Below are 18,868 nucleotides of genomic sequence, written 5' to 3'. Positions count from 1 at the left end.
TACGCAGAGTTTGCTGACGTATTCTGTCCCAAGTCGGCAGATAAACTTCCCCCCCACAGCACCTTCGATTCTCCCATTGATTTGAGATCCGGTTTTATGCCTCCCAGGGGTCACCTCTATAACCTGTCTGGGCCTGAGAAACTAGCTATGCAGGAATACATCAGAGAAAATTTGGCTAAAGGGTTCATCCGTCCCTCCCGTTCACCAGCAGGGGCAGGATTCTTTTTTGTGAAGAAAAAAGATGGAGGCCTTTCGTCCTTGCATTGATTATAGAGGCCTAAATAAGATCACAGTGAAAAATCGCTACCCTTTACCTTTAATTGACGATTTGTTCACTCAGGTGACCAACGCCAAGATTTTCTCAAAGCTAGATCTGAGAGGTGCATACAATCTGGTGCGTATTAGAGATAGTGACTAATGGAAGACAGCCTTTAACACGCCCGACGGGCATTACGAGTATCTAGTGATGCCCTTCGGGTTGTGTAACGCCCTGGCTGTCTTCCAGGAGTTAATTAACGAGGTATTCAGGGAGGTGTTGGGGAAGTTTGTCTTAGTCTATCTGGACGATATACTGATTTTTTCGTCCAATCTTTCTGAACACCGCAGGCATGTTAAGTTTGTGCTGGAAAAGTTAAGACAGAATCTGCTTTATGCTAAACTGGAGAAATGCCTCTTCGAAGTAACCTTGGTTGCCTTCTTGAGGTACATTATCTCCACCTCTGGCCTCTCAATGGATCCAGGGAAGGTTTCCACTGTCCTGGAGTGGCCTCAGCCTGTTAGACTGAAGGCGCTCCAGAGATTTCTGGGATTTGCCAACTACTACAGAAGGTTCATAAAGGGGTACTCTACCATCATCTCGCCCCTCACCAGTCTCACAAAGAAAGGGGCTGATACTCATCACTGGTCACCAGAGGCTCATGCGGCTTTTTCCACACTTAAGAAACTGTTCTGTTCCACACCTATATTGAGACATGTCGATGTCACCTTTCCCTTTATTGTGGAGGTTGATGCTTCAGAGGTGGGGGTGGGAGCTGTATTGTCTCAGAGATCAGGCTTACAGGGCAAACTCCACCCATGTGCCTACTTTTCTCGTAGATTTTCACCCGCAGAGAAAAACTACGACATAGGCAACTGGGAGCTTTTGGCCATCAAGTTGGCTTTTGAGGAATGGCGACACTGGCTAAAAGGTGCAGAACACACTATCACAGTTTACACAGATCATAAGAATCTGGAGTACATAGAAGGTGCTAATAGACTAAGCCCCCGCCAGGCCCGGTGGTCCCTGTTCTTTGCAAGATTCAGATTTGTAATTACATATACCCCGGGTAGCAAAAACATCAAAGCCGATGCCTTATCCAGGTGTTTTGAAACTGAAACAGTACAGCCCTCAGCCCCTGAGACCATTCTACCTCAGAAGGTAGTCCTGGCAGCCACTGAGACCTGGAGGGATTGGACAGTCACTCTGAGTCCTTACCAACAGGATGCTCCAGAGGGGAAGCCTGGTGGGGTCATGTTTGTACCACTGCCTTTCCGTTTACATCTCTTGCAGATGTTTCATTCCCATAAGAATGCTGGTCATCCCGGGGCCACCAGAACTCAGGATTTACTGGCCAGATGTGCGTGGTGGCCTACTTTGGCGAATGATTGTAAGGAGTTTGTAAGAGTGTGTGCAGTGTGTGCAAGAAGTAAACCCTCTCGTCAAGCCCCTGTTGGCACCTTACAGCCCTTGCCAGTTCCAAGTGAACCATGGACCCACGTCTCCATGGATTTTGTGGGTGAACTCCCTCGGTCTGAAGGCAAGACGGTCATTTGGGTGGTAGTGGACAGATTCAGTAAGATGGCTCATTTTGTCCCTTTGAAAGGACTCCCCTCGGCCCAGGAATTGGCTGATCTCTTCATCCAGCACATTTTCCGGCTGCATGGCATTCAGGAGAATGTAGTGTCAGATCGGGGAGTCCAATTTGTTTCAAAGTTTTGGAGAGCCTTCTGCCATCAGTTGGACATGGATCTGGCATTTTCATCAGGTTACCACCCACAGACCAATGGTCAGACCGAGAGAGTTAACCAATCCTTGGAGCAGTTCCTCAGGTGTTACGTTGCAGATGCGCAATCCGATTGGGTAAAGTTTTTGCCGTTTGCGGAATTTGCGCACAGCAACCTGAAAAGCTCTTGTTCTGGGTTTTCCCCATTCCAGGTAGTGTCAGGAAGGTCACCTAAGTTTGCTCCTTTGCCAGTCGCATCTACATCGTTCCCAGCCCTGGAGGATTGGTAGAGGGCGCTAAGGGAGATTTGGGGAATGGTTAAAAGGAATCTGGGGAAAGCATTCCAAACCCAGAAGAGACAGGCAGATAAAAGACGGTCTGTGGAGTGGAAGTTTTCTCCAGGAGACTTGGTGTGGGTGCCCACTCGACATTTGGCCTTAAAACAACTGTCGCCCAAACTGGGCCCTAGATTTATAAGACCATTTCCAGTGTCTAAAAAAATCAATGATGTCCCTTACGCGATTGATCACCCAGCCAGTATGAGAGGTGTGAGATCATTCCATGTGTCTCTTTTAAAGCCAGCAGTTCACGTGGATTCCTCCCCCCCCCCCCCCTGTGTTGGTGGATGACCAACCAGAGTATGAAATTGAAAAGATCTTGGACTCTCGCTTAGTGCAGAATTCCGTGCAATATCTGGTCCACTGGAAAGGATATGGTATAGAGGAAAGATCTTGGGTGCCAGATTGCCGCATGCATGCGGAGAAATTAAAAAAGGAGTTTCATGACTTACATCCTGGGAAGCCTGGTGGGAAGTGTCCGGAGTCCACTCCTCGGGGGGTACTGTAATGGATTGCGGTGACACCGCCGCACGGACTGACAGCGGGGCGGCTGAATCCGCGTTCAGACCGGCGGTTTCTCCGCAGCGACATGTGTCTGGTTTGTCTGAGCCTAGTAGAGCACACAGATGGAGAGATACGCGCGCGCGCTAACAGGCAGGCCCTTTATGCCAATAGGAGAGGGATCAGCTGATCAGGTCGATCAGCTGATCCCAGCGCAGCAGGCGATTGGTTGAATGGGACTGGGTGGCGCTGAGAAGCGCTCTGCTATATATACTTCTCGGCTGTCAGTGGCTGGCCTGGTTGTCTGCCATTGTGAATGCTTATATGTTAGCACTCAGACCATAGTCAGATCCGTGTTTGAACCAGGTGGACCTGGGAATTCACACTTAGCCAGATAACTGTGTTATTGCTGTGTTATACTTTAGACCAGTCCCAGGGTGTCGAGACCACGGACCTCACACCCAAGACTAGGGAAACTGTGTTATTGCTGTGTTATACTTTAGACCAGTCCCAGGGTGTCGAGACCACGGACCTCACACCCAAGACTAGGGAAACTGTGTCATTATTGTGTTGTGCTTTAGATCAGTCCCTGAGTGTTGAGACCACGGACCTCACACTCTAGACTAGGCCTCTGCTTGACATCTGTTATGACCGATTGCACCCTTGACTCTGCTCCTGCTCTCTGATTCGGTACCTTTGCACATCTGATTACCTGTTGCCAACCCTGCCTGTCCCTGGTTACCGAATCAGCCTTCTGTCTCTGTACTTTATCTGCTCGTGTGTTGCCGACCCGGCCTGACCGACCCTTCTACCTGTGACACCCCCCCAGTGGGGGGGGGGGGGGTGTCACAGAGGGACCTCAGAGGGACCTCCTGCAATCCAGTCCAGAGTGCAGGGAGGTCCCTCAGAGGGACCTCCCTGCAATCCAGTCAGGGACTCAATCTCACAGGAGTCCTTTGACTGCAGTAGAGTCTGATTCCCAGCGGTTCAGGGAATCATTGATTCTCTGTGTACTCCAAGCCAATCAGGAGATACTCGTTATACTATCTGGAGTCGCCTGCTCCTCAGGTGGTCCAGACTCATATACTGTTGCACCAAACACTTACACTTATCCGGTGTCCAGAGGTTAGTTTTACTTGTATTATTGGTGATTCTGCAGATCATCAATAATCAGGTATAAATCTGTATTCTTGGTGATACTGCAGATCACCAATAATCAGATTCTCTCTGTGTGCTGACACAGATCGTTACAGCAAACAGTACTGCACTAAAGAATAACTTCACCAGAGGAGCTAGTGAAGCTAGCACCTCACCAGTGGCGAGGGCCCACTGGTGAGTAGAATGGTCTGACAGGCAAGGTTCGGCAACAGAGAGGTAAATATCGGTACAGAATCGTGAGGCAGGAGAGTAATCGGTAATCAGGCAGAGGTTCAGCAACGGAGAGGTAAGTATCGGTACAGAATCGTGAGACAAGAGAGTAATCGGCAATCAGGCAGAGGTTCAGCAACTAATAAGGCAGATAGGCAAAAGTACAGAATCAGAAAGCGAGATCAGAGTCAGAGTTTAGCCAAGAGTCATATACAGGTAATCAGTACAATAACAATATCCTAGTCTAGGTGTGAAGTCATTGATATCAACACCTGGGATCTAGTCTAAGGTCTGAGCGCTAACACACGAGGTATTCACGACAGCAGACAGCGCCAGACTGAAGCCCGAAGGCTTAAGAAGCAGAGGAGACCTCACTGGCACGTCCCCCTGCGCACAGCCAATCCTGGGCGCCGTGAGTCTCCTCTGCGATCAGCTGACCAGCGGGTCAGCTGATCGGCTTCTTCCCCGCATAAAGGTCCCGTCTGTGCGCGCGCGAGACGGTGACCCCCCTACTAACCGAACGTTCCGTCCTCGGCGCCTAGACGCCGGGAGGACGGGTGGCAGCATGGCGGCAGCTGCGGCGGCGCTGTTCACCGCAGCTGCCCCATTCATGACATCCCCACTGTCAAACATGTTGGTGGGAACCTAATGCTTTTGGGGTGTTTTTCAGCTAATGGACCAGGGAACCTAATCACAGCAAACGGCACTAGGAAGGAAGAACAATACATGAGGATTCTCAACAACAACATCAGGCAGTCTGCAGAGAAACTTGGCCTTGGGATCCAGTGGACATTTCAGCATGACAGTGACCCAAAACACACAGCAAAAGTGGTGAAGAAATGGTTAGCAGACAACATTAACGTTTTGGAGTGGCCCAGCCAGAGTCCTGACTTGAATCCAAATGAGAATCTGTGAAGGTAGCTAAAGATCAGAGTGATGGCAAGAAAACCCTCCAACCTAAAAGATTTGGAGCTCATTGGTAAAGATGAATGGGCAAAAATACCTGTGGAGACATGCAAAAAGCTGGTCTGCAATTAAAAGAAGCGTTTGATTGCTGTAATAGACAATAACATTTTTCTATTGATTATTGAGAATGGAATGAATAATTTTGGACTGAACACTTTTTGCTCAAATGTAAATAAAAGCTGAGAAATTATTTTTCCCCCCACAATAATGCGTCTTGTACATCTTTTTATCTTTTGGGAGACACCTATGTCATTTCCCGTCAAAAAATGACTTGCTGGTTGAATAAAAGTAACTTTTAAGTCAAAATTTGCCAGGGGTATGAATAATTATGGGCAGCACTGTGACTTTATCATGTTATGCTTGGAATACACAATGCGTTTTTTGGTCGATTTTCCGTCCGATCGATTTCCTGCTCGATTCTCTTATCTTTTCTTATCTATTTCCATTCACTTCCATGAGAAATCGATCAGAAAAATGATTGAAAATAAGATCGAACATGTCGGAAATTATCTATCGAACCCTCTATCTGCCGAAAACACGTATGGTGTATTCCCAGCATAATATCTGAAGCTCTTCCACTTGCTGTAATCTCATCTGCTCAAAAAAGCTGATCGCAGTCCTTATGCCGATCGGTGCGATCTACGGATCGATGTGCTCCTCTTCCATCAGTGTAATTCATTTTTACTTGAATCACAATCGCTGGCCTGCGATTTGGTGCAATTGCAATTTGTTCCCCACATCTGCACGGCACAACTGCGGCGAGTGGAGAAAGCAGGTTGTGCAAACGCAGTGCGATTGTGCTTGCGTGTTCAAGTGGAAAAGAGCCCTAGTGTACAGTGAATGCCCTGCGCCAGCACATCCACTGCCTTGCAGATTCCATGTCTTTCTCAATAAAATGGCAGTGGATCCGTTGTGAGTGAAAAATGTATGTAGCATTGTGTGTGCGCTGCAATGGATGCATTGCTATTATATTGTATTGGCATCACATCACATCTAAGTGGCAACTGGTGTACTGACCAAGCACATTCACTCCATGGCAGATTGTGGCGACAGGTATAGGGTAATATGCATAGCTCCTTCCTAACCCCCAACAGTGATGTGCTCCCTGCTGAACAGGAAGTACATCACTGATTTTCAGCTGATCGGCTCATGCACGCAACACCGCCACCACAACAATTTAAATAGGTTGCTGCAGTGCTATTGACGCCAAAGTAAATAGAGACGAATGCCCACTACAATAGGGGAGTGGCACACCAGTGGGGAGAGAGAGATGTCCTGCGCACGCGCGAGTGCGTGAAAGAGGGTACTCGCAGTACAGAGCTGCCTGTCTTTTGAAACCCGAGTGCTTCCAAAGACTGATCAGCCAGAGACTGCTAACGGAGGAGCCTGCGGGGGAAGGAGAACACCGTGAGGAGAATGAGAAGGGCCTTCCCTCTCCTTAGGTAAGTATCTGTTTTTTTATATATTTGTTTTTTTTTTAAACTTCAGAACCTGTACTGAGTAAAAATATTTAAAATAAACACATGAGGTAACTTCAAATGAACATTACATAGTTACCTTGCCATCAGTTCATCTCAGAAGCTCACCATTTTCTTCTGACAATAATCCCTTCCAGTTCTGACAATATTTTGTCAGATCTGAAATATGTCAGTTGCTGTCAGTAAAATATCAGTTGCTGTCAGTTATAGCTGAGAGGAAAACTTATGTACCAGGTAATGTCCATGTTTCCCTATGGCTCAAGTGGGCGATGTTACAGTTTAACTGTGTGCTGACCAGAAAGCTGTTATGGGTAATGCCCATTTTCAAAATGGAGGACGGAAAATTCCCTTGATCACAGTGAACAAACAGGACGTGGGACAGGAGAAAGACACCGAGGAGTAGGCTACATGGAAGGTAAGTATGAATTGTGTATCCTTATTTTGACTTTAAATTTTCAGTTCAGGTTTTCTTTAAAGAACATTGTAGCTGCTCATTTTATAACATTTGAGCACAAACACCTCTCTGTTTGAACGTGTCCATTTTGGGGCCTTATCCCAGAAATTGTGTCCTTAGAAGGGTATCTTCTCATAACTTTTGGTCATGAACAGCTTTCTGTATGAAAATTTCCATTGTGAATTACATTTTTTGTTATCTTATCCTTGGAATTGCCATCCTTGGAATTCTTCTGATAAATTCCTCATACATTTATCTTCAGCAGATAACGTCAATGTTTTTAACCACCACTATATATAGCACATAAATGGTCTGTTTCAGGGGAGCAACTAGAAGTCACCCCAACAAAATTTTGTATCGGCCCCCTCACTCAATTACCTGTTAAGTAGACTTTGGGCCCCAAGATATTAGTATTAGGTAGCCTTAACCCCCCCCCCCCCCCCCCCAAGATCAGGGAATCTCTGTGCACTGCTCAGATTGAGGTAGCATGGTAGATAGCTTTTATGTCTTTTCTCTGACAACAGTATCTGGTAGTCTTCATGTTTCTCTAAGATTGAAGTATTGGGTAGCTTTTGGGCTCCCCCTCTTCCCCATGCAATAGTATTAAGTAGTATTTTTCTATCCAGCCCTAGGTAGCATTATTAGCCAGCCTCTGCACCCCTCCCCCCACAGAGAGATGTAATGGGCAGCCTCTGTGGCGCCCCTCCACCAGATAGCAGTAATGGGCAACCATATGGAACATAATACCAGGGCTGTGGAGTCGGAGTCGTGGAGTCGGAGTCGTGGAGTCGGGCAATTTTGGGTGCCTGGAGTCGGAGTCGGGAAAAAATGCACCGACTCCGACTCCTAATGAATTTGTAACTGTAATTAAAATAGAAAATATGATAAAATGTTCTATTTCTCAGATAATAGTCATAAAAAAGAATGTATATATACAGTAATAGCTGTGCTTAGTCCACAAAAATGAAATAAACCAATCAAAATTAGTTACTTGTGCTGCTTCAATAAAGCAGTCCCCGTATTTTTAAGGTCAAATATACACATTTGATTGTGACTGTATATATGATGTGTACACAGGAATCTCTTATATATACTAAATAACATCTATGCTGTAAGAATAAAGCCTGCTGTGTCACTTATAGAGATGGTCAATGCGATGGAAATAATTCTGCACTGATGCTGATTTATGCAAATATATGCACTCCCTTTGCTGATGAAATCAAATAATTTGATATGTTGTTAAAATTTGGTTTGGTGACTACAAATTAAAGGGTACCTGAGACGGATGAAAAGTAAAGTGTTATACATACCTGGGGCTTCCTCCAGCCCCGTTCAGGCTAATCAGTCCCTCGCTGTCCTCCACCACCCGGATCTTCTGATATGAGTCCTGGTAATTCAGCCAGTCAGCGCTGTCCAGCCGCATGCCGCTCCCACAGCCAGGAACATTCTGCACCTGCGCAATAGTGCTGCACAGGTGTAGTATGCTCCTGGCGGTGGAGTGTGTGCATGCGCACTACGCCTGACTGGCTCAACAACAACAACAACAACAACAAATAACATTTGTAAAGCGCTTTTCTCCCGTGGGACTCAAAGCGCATAAGCATGGCTCCGACCATCGTGGTACAGAGGAAGAATTTTATAAATCTGGAAATGCCAGGCTAAACAGGTGGCTTTTCAGTCTGGATTTGAATAGCTCCAGGGATGGTGCTGTCTTTACTGGGTGTGGTAGGGAGTTCCAAAGAGTAGGGGCAGCATGACAGAAGGCTCTGTCTCCAGATTTTTTTGAGGTGCACTCTGGGAGTGACCAAGTTTATAGAACTTGCTGATCTGAGGTTGTGAGAGGTGTGGTGCAGCTTCAGCAAGTCCTTCATGTATCCAGGGCCCAGATTGTGCAGGGATTTGAATGTCAGCAGTCCAATCTTGAAGAGTATTCTCCATTCTACTGGTAGCCAGTGCAGTGAGCGAAGGATCGGTGTAATGTGACAGTGGCGAGGCTGGTTTGTTAGCAATCAGGCAGCAGCATTCTGCACTAATTGCAGGCGACGCAGGTCCTTTTTGGGGAGGCCAGCATAAAGGGCATTGCAGTAGTCCAGCCGTGATGTGATGAAGGCGTGGACTAGGGTTTGAAGATCCTCTGGGGGAATCAGATGTTTAATCTTTGCAATGTTCTTCAGATGAAAGAAGGAAGATTTAACTACAGATGAAATTTGGTTTCTGAAACTCAATTCCCCATCGATTAGTACGCCAAGGCTGCGCACAAGGTTGGAGCTGTTTATGTCTGAATTCCCAATCCTGATTGGTGTTGCTTTAGGATAGAGCTGTTTTGATGGCGAGCACTGGCTTTGGACAAACAGGACCTCAGTTTTGTCAGCATTCAGTTTCAACCAGTTATCATTCATCCATGCCTGAAGCTCAGCTAAGCAAGAGTTTATTTTTGGGGTAGGGTCTGTTCCACCAGGTTTGAAGGACAGGTATAGCTGTGTGTCATCGGCGTAGCAGTGGTACGTCAGGCCATGTCGTTGGATAAGTGTACCGATTGGCAACATGTAGATTGCAAACAGCAGAGGGGATAGGATTGATCCTTGTGGCACTCCGAATTGTAGAGGTGCAGGTTTGGACATTATAGGTCCTAGGGATACTCTCTGTGTTCTGTCAGTCAGGAATGATCTGAACCACTGGAGGACTGATCCACTGATGCCACAGTACTCCTGCAGTCTGTTAAGCAGGATTTTATGGTCAACTGTATCAAAAGCAGCTGAGAGATCCAACAGGATTAGGATGGAGCATTCCCCTCTGTCCCTTGCCATGAGCAGATCGTTGCAGACTTGGATGAGGGCTGTTTCACAGCTGTGGTGTTTCTTAAAGCCAGATTGTAGAGGGTCCAGGATGTTGTTTACTGACAGCCTGGTTTCAAGTTGCAGATAGACAGCCTTTTCAATAACTTTACCTAAGAAGGGGAGGTTGGAGACAGGTCTGTAGCTGCTCATAGCATCTGGATCCATGGAAGGTTTTTTAAGAAGGGGCTTGATGATTCCTTCTTTTAGAGAGGTAGGAAACCTCCCTGCTTGCAGAGAGCAATTTATTATTTTGTGAAATGCTGGACCAAGCAGGTCAGGGCATTTCAGCATATGTTTAGTTGGTCCAGGTCAAGTACCTGGACTCATAGCAGAAGATCCAGGTGATGGAGGAGGACAACGAGGGACTGATTAGCCTGAAGGGGGCTGGAGGAAGCCCCAGGTATGTATAAAACTTTAATTTCATCTGTCTCAGGTTTACTTTGTTACACAGTAGTACTATACTCTACATATGCACTCTCCACAGAGCTGCAGGGAATCCACTGAGAATGCTGTGCACATTGAACACAGAGGTGTTGTCTGTCACCCATAAACCTTGTTCAGATTGTGCATGAAGAATGTGTAATAGAGGAAGAATCTCCTCATTCCCCTGCAGAGTACCTGCACATCATCATACTTACATGTACCCACACTTACATTGCCTAGGGCCTGATATATGTTCTTTGTTCCGGTTTGTACCTTTTACAAGTACTCTTACCAAGGACTAGTTTTAGTCTAAAGGGAATAAATATAGTAGTCTACATATCCTTCTCACTTCAGTTGTCTTGTAAAATTCCTAAGCGTTGGCAGTTAAGAGACGAATTTCATGTTACATACTTTTAATCAACAAAATTGTAATATGCAAATTAGGGGAGTCGGAGTCGAGGAGTCGGAGTCGGTGGAATCCTAAACTGAGGAGTCGGAGGATTTTTGGACCGACTCCACAGCCCTGCATAATACTTACGCTAAAGTTTTTGGTGCCAAAGCTGCCATATAAGCTACAAACTAGCGTGGATCAAATCAGCAGAGGAATTAGTGACTCACAAGCTGGCAGATTCACAGGCAGAAGGGAGACATACTTCTCACCAACTGTAGAGGTGACGTTTGGTTTAACAACAGAACTGTACTCCATACAAGGTGTTTCTCTACAGTGTGGTGCCTATGAAGACCCCTTTGGCAGTGTTCAAGCATTATCAAGAACTGCAAAGGAAACCAGAGACAGCACACTACAAAGATTTTTTTTTATTTACCTGGGGCTTCCTCCAGCCCAATAAGCACGTCTGAGTTCCTCGCCGTCCCATCCTGGTCCTTCGTTCAGCAGCAATCAGCCTCGGTAACTGACTCAGTCGTGTCAGTCGGAGTCTTCTGCACACGTGCGAGAGGTCCATGCATGGGCAGAAGACCCAATTATTTTAAAGGGAACCTTAACTGAACCTAAAAAAAAGTCACTTACCTGGGGCTTCCACCAGCCCCCTGCAGACATCCTGTGCACTCACCGATCATCTGGTCCCCCGCCGTTGCAGTTTCGTTTTCGGCGGCTGATCAGTTGCCGAGCAGTGAGCCTGTGCCGGTCTATGTGAGTGCGTCCGCGATCACAAGCCTGTCCCTGTGGCCATTGTACGCCTGCATAGTATGCATACATACGTACATACGTAGTACTACTCTTACGTATATATGTAGTACGCGTACTGCGCAGGTGCAAGACAGCTACAGGGACAGGAGCGCGATCGCTTTAAAATAATTGTTCTTCCTCTGTTAACCATGATTACCTGGTAAATACGGGTCAGCTTCTGCTGATCGCGTCAGTAAAATTGCGATTGAGCTCACTCTCTTGCACAAGAAGCAGCCCCACACATGAATGGTCTCAGGATGCTTGACTGATGGCATAGGACAGGACTGATGGTAGTGCTCCCCTTTTCTTTTCCAGGAATATGTCTTTTTAAATATGTATGCCATGAGGGTATATTACTATTATTTTTGCAAATAATGTCTCGTAATCATCGATAGTGTACAATGAGAAAGCAAAAAACACATTTTCCAAATACAATATTGTCACCATACATTGTGCTAGGAACATAATATAAATGTTGTAATAACCAGGATGGATAAGTAGTAAAAATGTTTCTGTGTTAGCCAAACAAATTCTGTAGGTAGAAAAAAACAAAGTCTTGTAAAAACAAAGTCTTATAAGCTTGCATTATTTAACTTTATCAATTAGCCATTAATATTACGTTTACAGGACTTTTTTTTTCTACCTACAGGATGGATAAGCAAATAAAATGTGTGGGTTGAACTTATAGTTAGCACTGTTTATTGTAAAACTATAATGGATGTAAATTGAGAAATAGTGTTTTTTCTATTTTTTTACTTTAAATTCCCTTTAAAATGCATGGAAAATAAGGTAATTACTAAACAAACTTTTCAGCCTAATTTGTCCTAAAAAAACAAAATATAGATAATTTAGGTGTGATAAATAGTAATAATGTTATTGGCAAATGAATGGGAGCAGCACTGATATGTGAAAATGTCTCTAGTCCTGAAGTGGTTAGTGAAAAAAAATTGCAAAATGCAAAAAAAATAATAATAATTAAAAAAAATGCATGCTAAAATTGCTTTGCAGTGTGATTTCGGTCCAGGATTCTCTGCGTGATGCTTCTTTGCAAGCCTTTCCTCTGTTCTGAGAGTAGGAAAGTCATATTCTTTCCTTGTTTCTACAACTTAGTGCTTCTGATATACAGTAACAGTATTATGTGACCCTTTAGAAAGAGTCCACTTTATCCAGCAGACATTCATTCAGACTGTTCATTTTAGAGGCATCTGGTAGCTGTAGAGCTGCACAACAGCTGGAAAGCCAGACCTGTATAGGATTGGTAAGGTGCAGGTCACAGGGTTACTGTGACTGAGAGAAGCCCTCTCAGGTTACACAGCTGCCCTCTCTAGGCGGTTGCTAGTCGCCTGTTGCACCGCGCAGAACAAGAAGGAAAAAAGGTGAGACAGGATTTGTGTTGATCTAGCCTGCAACGCTAGCAGCTCGCCGCCAGCTTTTGGCGCCAACCGCTAGAGGTCGCTATTCGGCCGCCTCTGCTAGTCTGCTGCTCCGGTCCTCGGCGAGGAGCAACTCCACAGGCCAGGGAGCGTGGTGGCGGCGGCGGCGAGCCTGAGCGCGTGTCCGCCCCCCCTCCTCTCCTCCCCCTCAGCGTTCCCGCTAGTGGCCAGCAGTAGCAGCGGAGAGTCTGAGCGACTCCAGCTAGTTTAGCCGCCAGGATACGGGGACTGCAGCTGGCGGGGCACGCGGAGAGGCCTTCCCCCCCTCCTCCTCCACACTGTGCGCCGGATACATGCGGGGGGAGCTCGCCCTCCTCTGGAGGTAAGAAGACAGAGGGCGCTGTACTGTACCGAGGGCTGATAGCAGCCGCTGCCCGGCATGAGGGAGTCGGTGTGGCCTCGCGCGCCTCTCCTGTATGGGTGACTGGGCGGCCTTCAGCGGACTAGCGCAAGGCATGCTGGGACTGGTAGTTCTCTAGCAGCTGTGCGGGGGTGAGGGAGAGCTGCGCGCTAGGCCCGAGCAGTTTGTGTGCACTCTGCGTCCCTCTCTCACAGCAGGCAGGCCTCCTTCAGCTAACTACTAGGCAGCCTGGCCTTTCCTGTTCCGCCCTCCACTCTACCCCACACACCCGAGGGCGCCACTCCGTCCCACCCGGCCTGGGATTTAGCCATTAGTGCGGGAAGTCGGGCATGTTTTTGGGCTGTTTTTTGTTCCATACGCTGTGTATGTGACAGTTTGTTTTCTGACCGATAGAGGCCGCTAGAGGACTGTGGAAGAAGAAGCAGCCTCCTCCGGCAGAATGGACTTCCCTGGCACCCAGCAGAAACCCGTCGACGGGAAGATAGTCTACCCGCCCGGGGTGAAGGACATCACCGATAAGATCACCAACGATGAAGTGGTCAAACGTCTTAAGGTGAGTAGCCAGCCATACAAACAGATGGGAGCAGATTGTGATTGCATTGCAAGCTTTACCACCAGTTGTTGTTTTATGTGAATTTGGATTACAAGCTATGCCAACACCCCCAAGTTCATTACTCTGCCCTGTAAGTACCCTCCATCACTTTCTGTGTACTTCCTGATTGTGTGCTGAGAGCCACTCCCTCTAACATGGTGCCTAAGCAACCAATCACAAGGCCTGGGCTTGGTCACATGGGGTCAGGAGCAGCTGTGTGCATTTCTAAATCCTCGGGGTTTATTCATTCTGGAGGTGTGTAAAGAATACCTGAACTGAAAAAATAAACTAATCAGAATTACTTTCCTGGTGTCTTGTGATGTTATTTTCACTTATTGGTGTTTAAATTTGATCTCTAAAGTTTGCACACCAGCCATATCAGTGTGATGTAAAGTTTGGTTCATTCAGCTACCAAGTAAAAGAAATGGCTGAAAGTTTCTCAGCCACCTGGTGCTATTGGGAATTGTTTAACTGAGATAAGTGTTTTGGCTTCTGTTTTCATTTTTTAGGAGAGCCATAGCTGATTACAACTGCGGTTTGTCTCTTTTGCATACTAAAAACACTGGTCTATTACTGTGACTCTTGCGATGCAATAGATAAAAAGTGAAAACAGGCAAGTTCTAAGTAGGCTTTGTACTATATGTATCCATGTTTATTTAGTCTTGTTCCATGTCAGTTATGGTAAAGGGAGCAGTGACTGGCGAGTTTAGCAAAAGTTAACTTGTGTTTCCCAGTGAAAATAAATGGTAAATGAGATTGTTCTAGTTCCAGCTTGCATAAAAATATAATGTTGACGATTGCTCAGTGTTGGTGCCTGTAAATTTGCTGTGTGCTACTTGAGCATGGCAAGTTTGCTGATAATGCACTGAAATTTTACTGGAATTTTATGCATCAGGCCCATCGTTCTAGCATTTTGGTAGGGCTGTAAAGCACCCCATTTATATTGTGAAGTTGCTTTATGGTTCTAAGATAAGCATATCATATAGTGGATTTCAATGAAAAGGTTTTGTACAAATGCGATACTTAACAGGGCTGAGGTGGTTTTGAATTGAGTGTGTGAACAAGTATCCATTTAGCTTGTTTCAGTTGCTGGATCTTTAAAGGAGAACTGTAGTGAGAGGTATATGGAGGCTGCCATATTTGTTTCCATTTAAGCAATACCAGTTACCTGGCTATACTGCTGATCCTTTGCCTCTGATACTTTCAGCCATAGGCCCTGAACAAGCATGCAGCAAGTCAGTTGTTTCTGACAATGTTGACAGATATGACAAGATTAGCTGCATGCTTGTTTCTGGTGTGATTCAGACACTTCTTCAGCCAAATAGATCAGCAGGGCTGCCAGGCAACTGGTATTGCTTAACCACTTCACCTCCCTTGCTACGCTTATCTACTCCCCACAAAACTTTACTTGAAGCTCAGGGGAGTAGATAGGCTTACTTGTGGTAAACAGTGTGCTGTATGCCCAATAAGCTATCTGATTATGTATATAGGGTATCATTTTAACCGTGACAAGTGAGAGAATAGATTTTGTGGTGTTTGACAACTGAGGGCTAAGTCATGTGATTTTTTTTTTTTTTTTTTTTTTTTTTTTTTTTTTACCGGAAAACTGAATGAAAAGCAATAAAACTGTTGTTTTCATGTACTCTGTACCCCTAAATAAATACTTGTAAAAACAACAAAAGTGACAGCATTGAAAAGAGAATACATAGTTACCCTAGGGGACTTAGCTTTTAAAATATGTATGCCATGATAGTGTATTACTGTTAATCATGAAGATAAGGGCTTTCAATTACTGATAGAGTACAATGAGAAAACAAAAAACACAAACCAGAAACTAATATATTATCGCTATACATTGTACTAGGAACATTATTTAAATGTTGAGATAACCAGGACAAATTAGCAAATACAATGTGTAGGTTTTAACTATGGTAACATTGTTTATTTGAAAACTATAGTGCATGGAAATGGAGAAATAGTGTATTTTTTCTTTTTTTTTTCCTCATTTTTCCCTTTAAAATGCACAGATAATAGCATAATTACTAAAAGCAAATATCACCCTCACAAAGCACAATTTGTGGCAAAAAAAATAAGATATAGATCATTTACATCTGATGAGTAGCAATAAAGTTATTGGTGAATGAATGGGAGGAGCGCTGAAATGTGAACATTGCTCTGGTTTTTAAGCAAAAAACCCTGTGGTGCTGAAGTGGTTAATGTGGAACTGTAGATAGAAAATAAACACATTGTTTCACTTACCTGGGGCTTCCCCAAGCCCCCAGCAGCTGTCCTGTCCCGCGCCGAGTCTCCACTAGTCTCCGTGCCACCGCTCCGTCCCGTACCTCGACTTGTAAGTCGAGGCCAGCGCAGCCCTGCCAAGCGTACCCTTTCTTCGCGTTCCACTCTGCAATAGCGGGGAACGCGAAGAAAGGTTACGCGTGGCCAGAGCCGAGCAGTGGCCCGGTGGCGGGAAAACGGAGGCTCGTCGAGGAGCGGGACAGGGCGGCTGCTGGGGGCTTTGGGAAGCCCCAGGTAAGTGAAAAAATGGGCCTGATTCACAAAGCGGTGAAAAGTGTTTGCACGCCTGTGAAAAGCCCTTTATCACACCTAAACTCAGTTTAGGCATGATAAAATGAAACTCGCGTAGTTTTACGCGCGCAAACGCGTAATTCCGCGCAATGCGCCCATTAAACCCTATGGGCGCTGCACGTGGAATTACGTGTTTGCGTGCGTAAAACTTTACGCGCGGGACTTTGCGCGCGATAAAGAGCACAAATCGGGGCTAACTCAGCGGTGCAAAGGTTATCACGCCTAAAGTCTTTTAGGCGTGATAACTGAGTTATCACCGCTTTGTGAATCAGGCCCAATGTGTTTATTTTCTATCTACAGTTCCGCTTTAAAAGGAAATAAATATGGCAGCCTCCATATACCTCTCACTACAGTTCTCCTTTAAGCAACAGCAACCCCTGAACACATTATTCCCTGTTCTGTCGTGCTTTGCGTGTCGTTCTATAGGGAGTACTCTATAGAAGCAGACACGTTGCTCTGCAAGGTGTCTGTACAGCACTTGGCCCCTGATTTGTTGCCTGAGGGATCCAAAGGGTCCAGATGAAGGCCAACTTAACCCAGATGTGAACAAGGCAAATCCTCTAGAGGCATTTAGGAAATCTGAGTGTATAGATTTATACTTACCTGGTGTTTCCTCCTGCCCCCTGTAGTCCGTCTGCTTAATCATTGTCGTCCTGATCCCCTCCATTCTCCTGCAGTGAAGTCCATGATCCAGCCCAGTCGCGCTCCACAGCACCCGTACAGGCTGTGAACACCGGTTGCGGTCTGCAAATGGCAGTTCCTGTCTTGGCTAACTGTGCATGCTTAGAACTCTCCCTGCAATGGGAGACCGGGACTACACATGAGCAGTGGAGTACAACTTGGCTTATCGGGCTACTATGTGGGAGAATGGGGGGATCGGGAGAACGGTAGTGAAGCAGACATACTACAGGGGACTGGAGAACGCCCAAGGCAAGTATAAATCCAGGGCTGTGGAGTCGGATTCGGGGCAATTTTGGGTGCCTGGAGTCGGAGTCGGGAAAAAATGCACCGACTCCTAATTAATTTAAACTGTAAAATAGAAAATATGATTAAATATTCTATTTCTCAGATAGTTATCATAAATAATTTATATATACAGTAATAGCTGTGCTAAGACCTGGTCCACACTAGGTCCGAAAACGTATCCGTGGCTGCGTTTTTCAAACCTAATGAAAAACGGAGTCCCGGATACTAATGTTCAAAATAGCAGCCAGCCTCACCCAAGTAAAAAACGGATCCGTCTGCGTTTGCGGGGACCCGTTTTCAAAACCTGAACGGAAGGTCCGGATCTGCTGCATTTTCACGCAACGGATCAGGACCACGGCTACACGCAGGGGTAGTGAAAGCAATGAGAAATTGCATCTCCAGCTCCACAGGCAAAAAACTGATGTGAAAATGGATAGCCTGAGCTTTATGATTGGCCCAAAAAAATCCTCCCACTCCTTCCTAATGATGGAGACGTTTTCTGTCAGGGAAAAACTGAACGGAAACTGATGCAAAACTGATGCACTTTCATCAGTTTGCAGTACGGTGGGTACTTCCCCTAATCTTCCCCTGATCCGGACTGCAGTGTCCGTCCTGCAACTGTGTCTAGTGTGGACCTAGCCTTAGTCCACAAAAATGAAATAAACCAATCAAAATGAGTTACTTGTGCTGCTTCAATAAAGCAGTCCCCGTATTTTTAAAGTCAGATATACATACAGTGGAGGAAATTATTTGACCCCTCACTGATTGTGTAAGTTTGTCCAGTGACAAAGAAATGAAAAGTCTCAGAACAGTATCATTTCAATGGTAGGTTTATTTTAACAGTGGCAGATAGCACATCAAAAGGAAAATCGAAAAAATAACCTTAAATAAAAGATAGCAACTGATTTGCATTTCATTGAGTGAAATAAGTTTTTGAACCCTCTAACAATAAAAGACTTAAAGAGACTCCGTAACAAAAAATGCATCCTGTTTTTTATCATCCTACAAGTTCCAAAAGCTATTCTAATGTGTTCTAGCTTACTGCAGCACTTTCCACTATCACAGTCTCTGTAATAAATCAATGTATCTTTCCACTGTCAGACTTGTCAGCCTGTGTCTGGAAGGCTGCCAAGTTCTTCAGTGTTGTGGTTCTGCTATGAACTCCCCCTTCCACGCCCCTCTATGCACACTGCCTGTGTATTATTTAGATTAGGGCAGCTTCTCTCTTCTCTCTCATCTTTTACAAGCTGGATAAATCGTCCTCTGAGCTGGCTGGGCTTTCACATAGTGAGGAATCACAGACAAGGGCAAAGCTGTTTGCAGGAAGAAACGAGCAGCCTGAAACTTCAGTGCATGAGAATAGGGGGAAAGAAACACACAAATGATCTCTTGAG

At 45.6% G+C, this 18,868-nt stretch overlaps 2 protein-coding genes across 2 annotated transcripts in view; one reads left to right on the top strand and one right to left on the bottom strand.

Annotated features, from left to right (window-relative positions):
• Positions 1-6,779, bottom strand: part of N4BP2 (NEDD4 binding protein 2) — a 107,095-nt gene extending 100,316 nt beyond the window's left edge. Inside the window, exon 1 of the mRNA XM_068278472.1 lies at positions 6,713-6,779. The gene's annotated coding sequence lies outside the window, so the exon portion shown is untranslated. The remainder of the gene's footprint in view (positions 1-6,712) is intronic.
• Positions 6,780-13,353: 6,574 nt separating this feature from the next.
• PDS5A (PDS5 cohesin associated factor A) overlaps positions 13,354-18,868 on the top strand; it is a 153,049-nt gene continuing 147,534 nt past the window's right edge. The window contains 2 exon segments of the mRNA XM_068278468.1: positions 13,354-13,458; positions 13,721-13,880. Of these exon segments, the coding sequence (XP_068134569.1) occupies positions 13,767-13,880 (114 nt within the window). The 5' untranslated portion in view covers positions 13,354-13,458; positions 13,721-13,766.

This window comes from Hyperolius riggenbachi, chromosome 1 (genome assembly GCF_040937935.1).
Source record: "Hyperolius riggenbachi isolate aHypRig1 chromosome 1, aHypRig1.pri, whole genome shotgun sequence".
NCBI classification, from domain to species: Eukaryota; Metazoa; Chordata; class Amphibia; order Anura; family Hyperoliidae; genus Hyperolius; species Hyperolius riggenbachi.
This window is presented reverse-complemented; position numbering and strand designations above follow the sequence as displayed.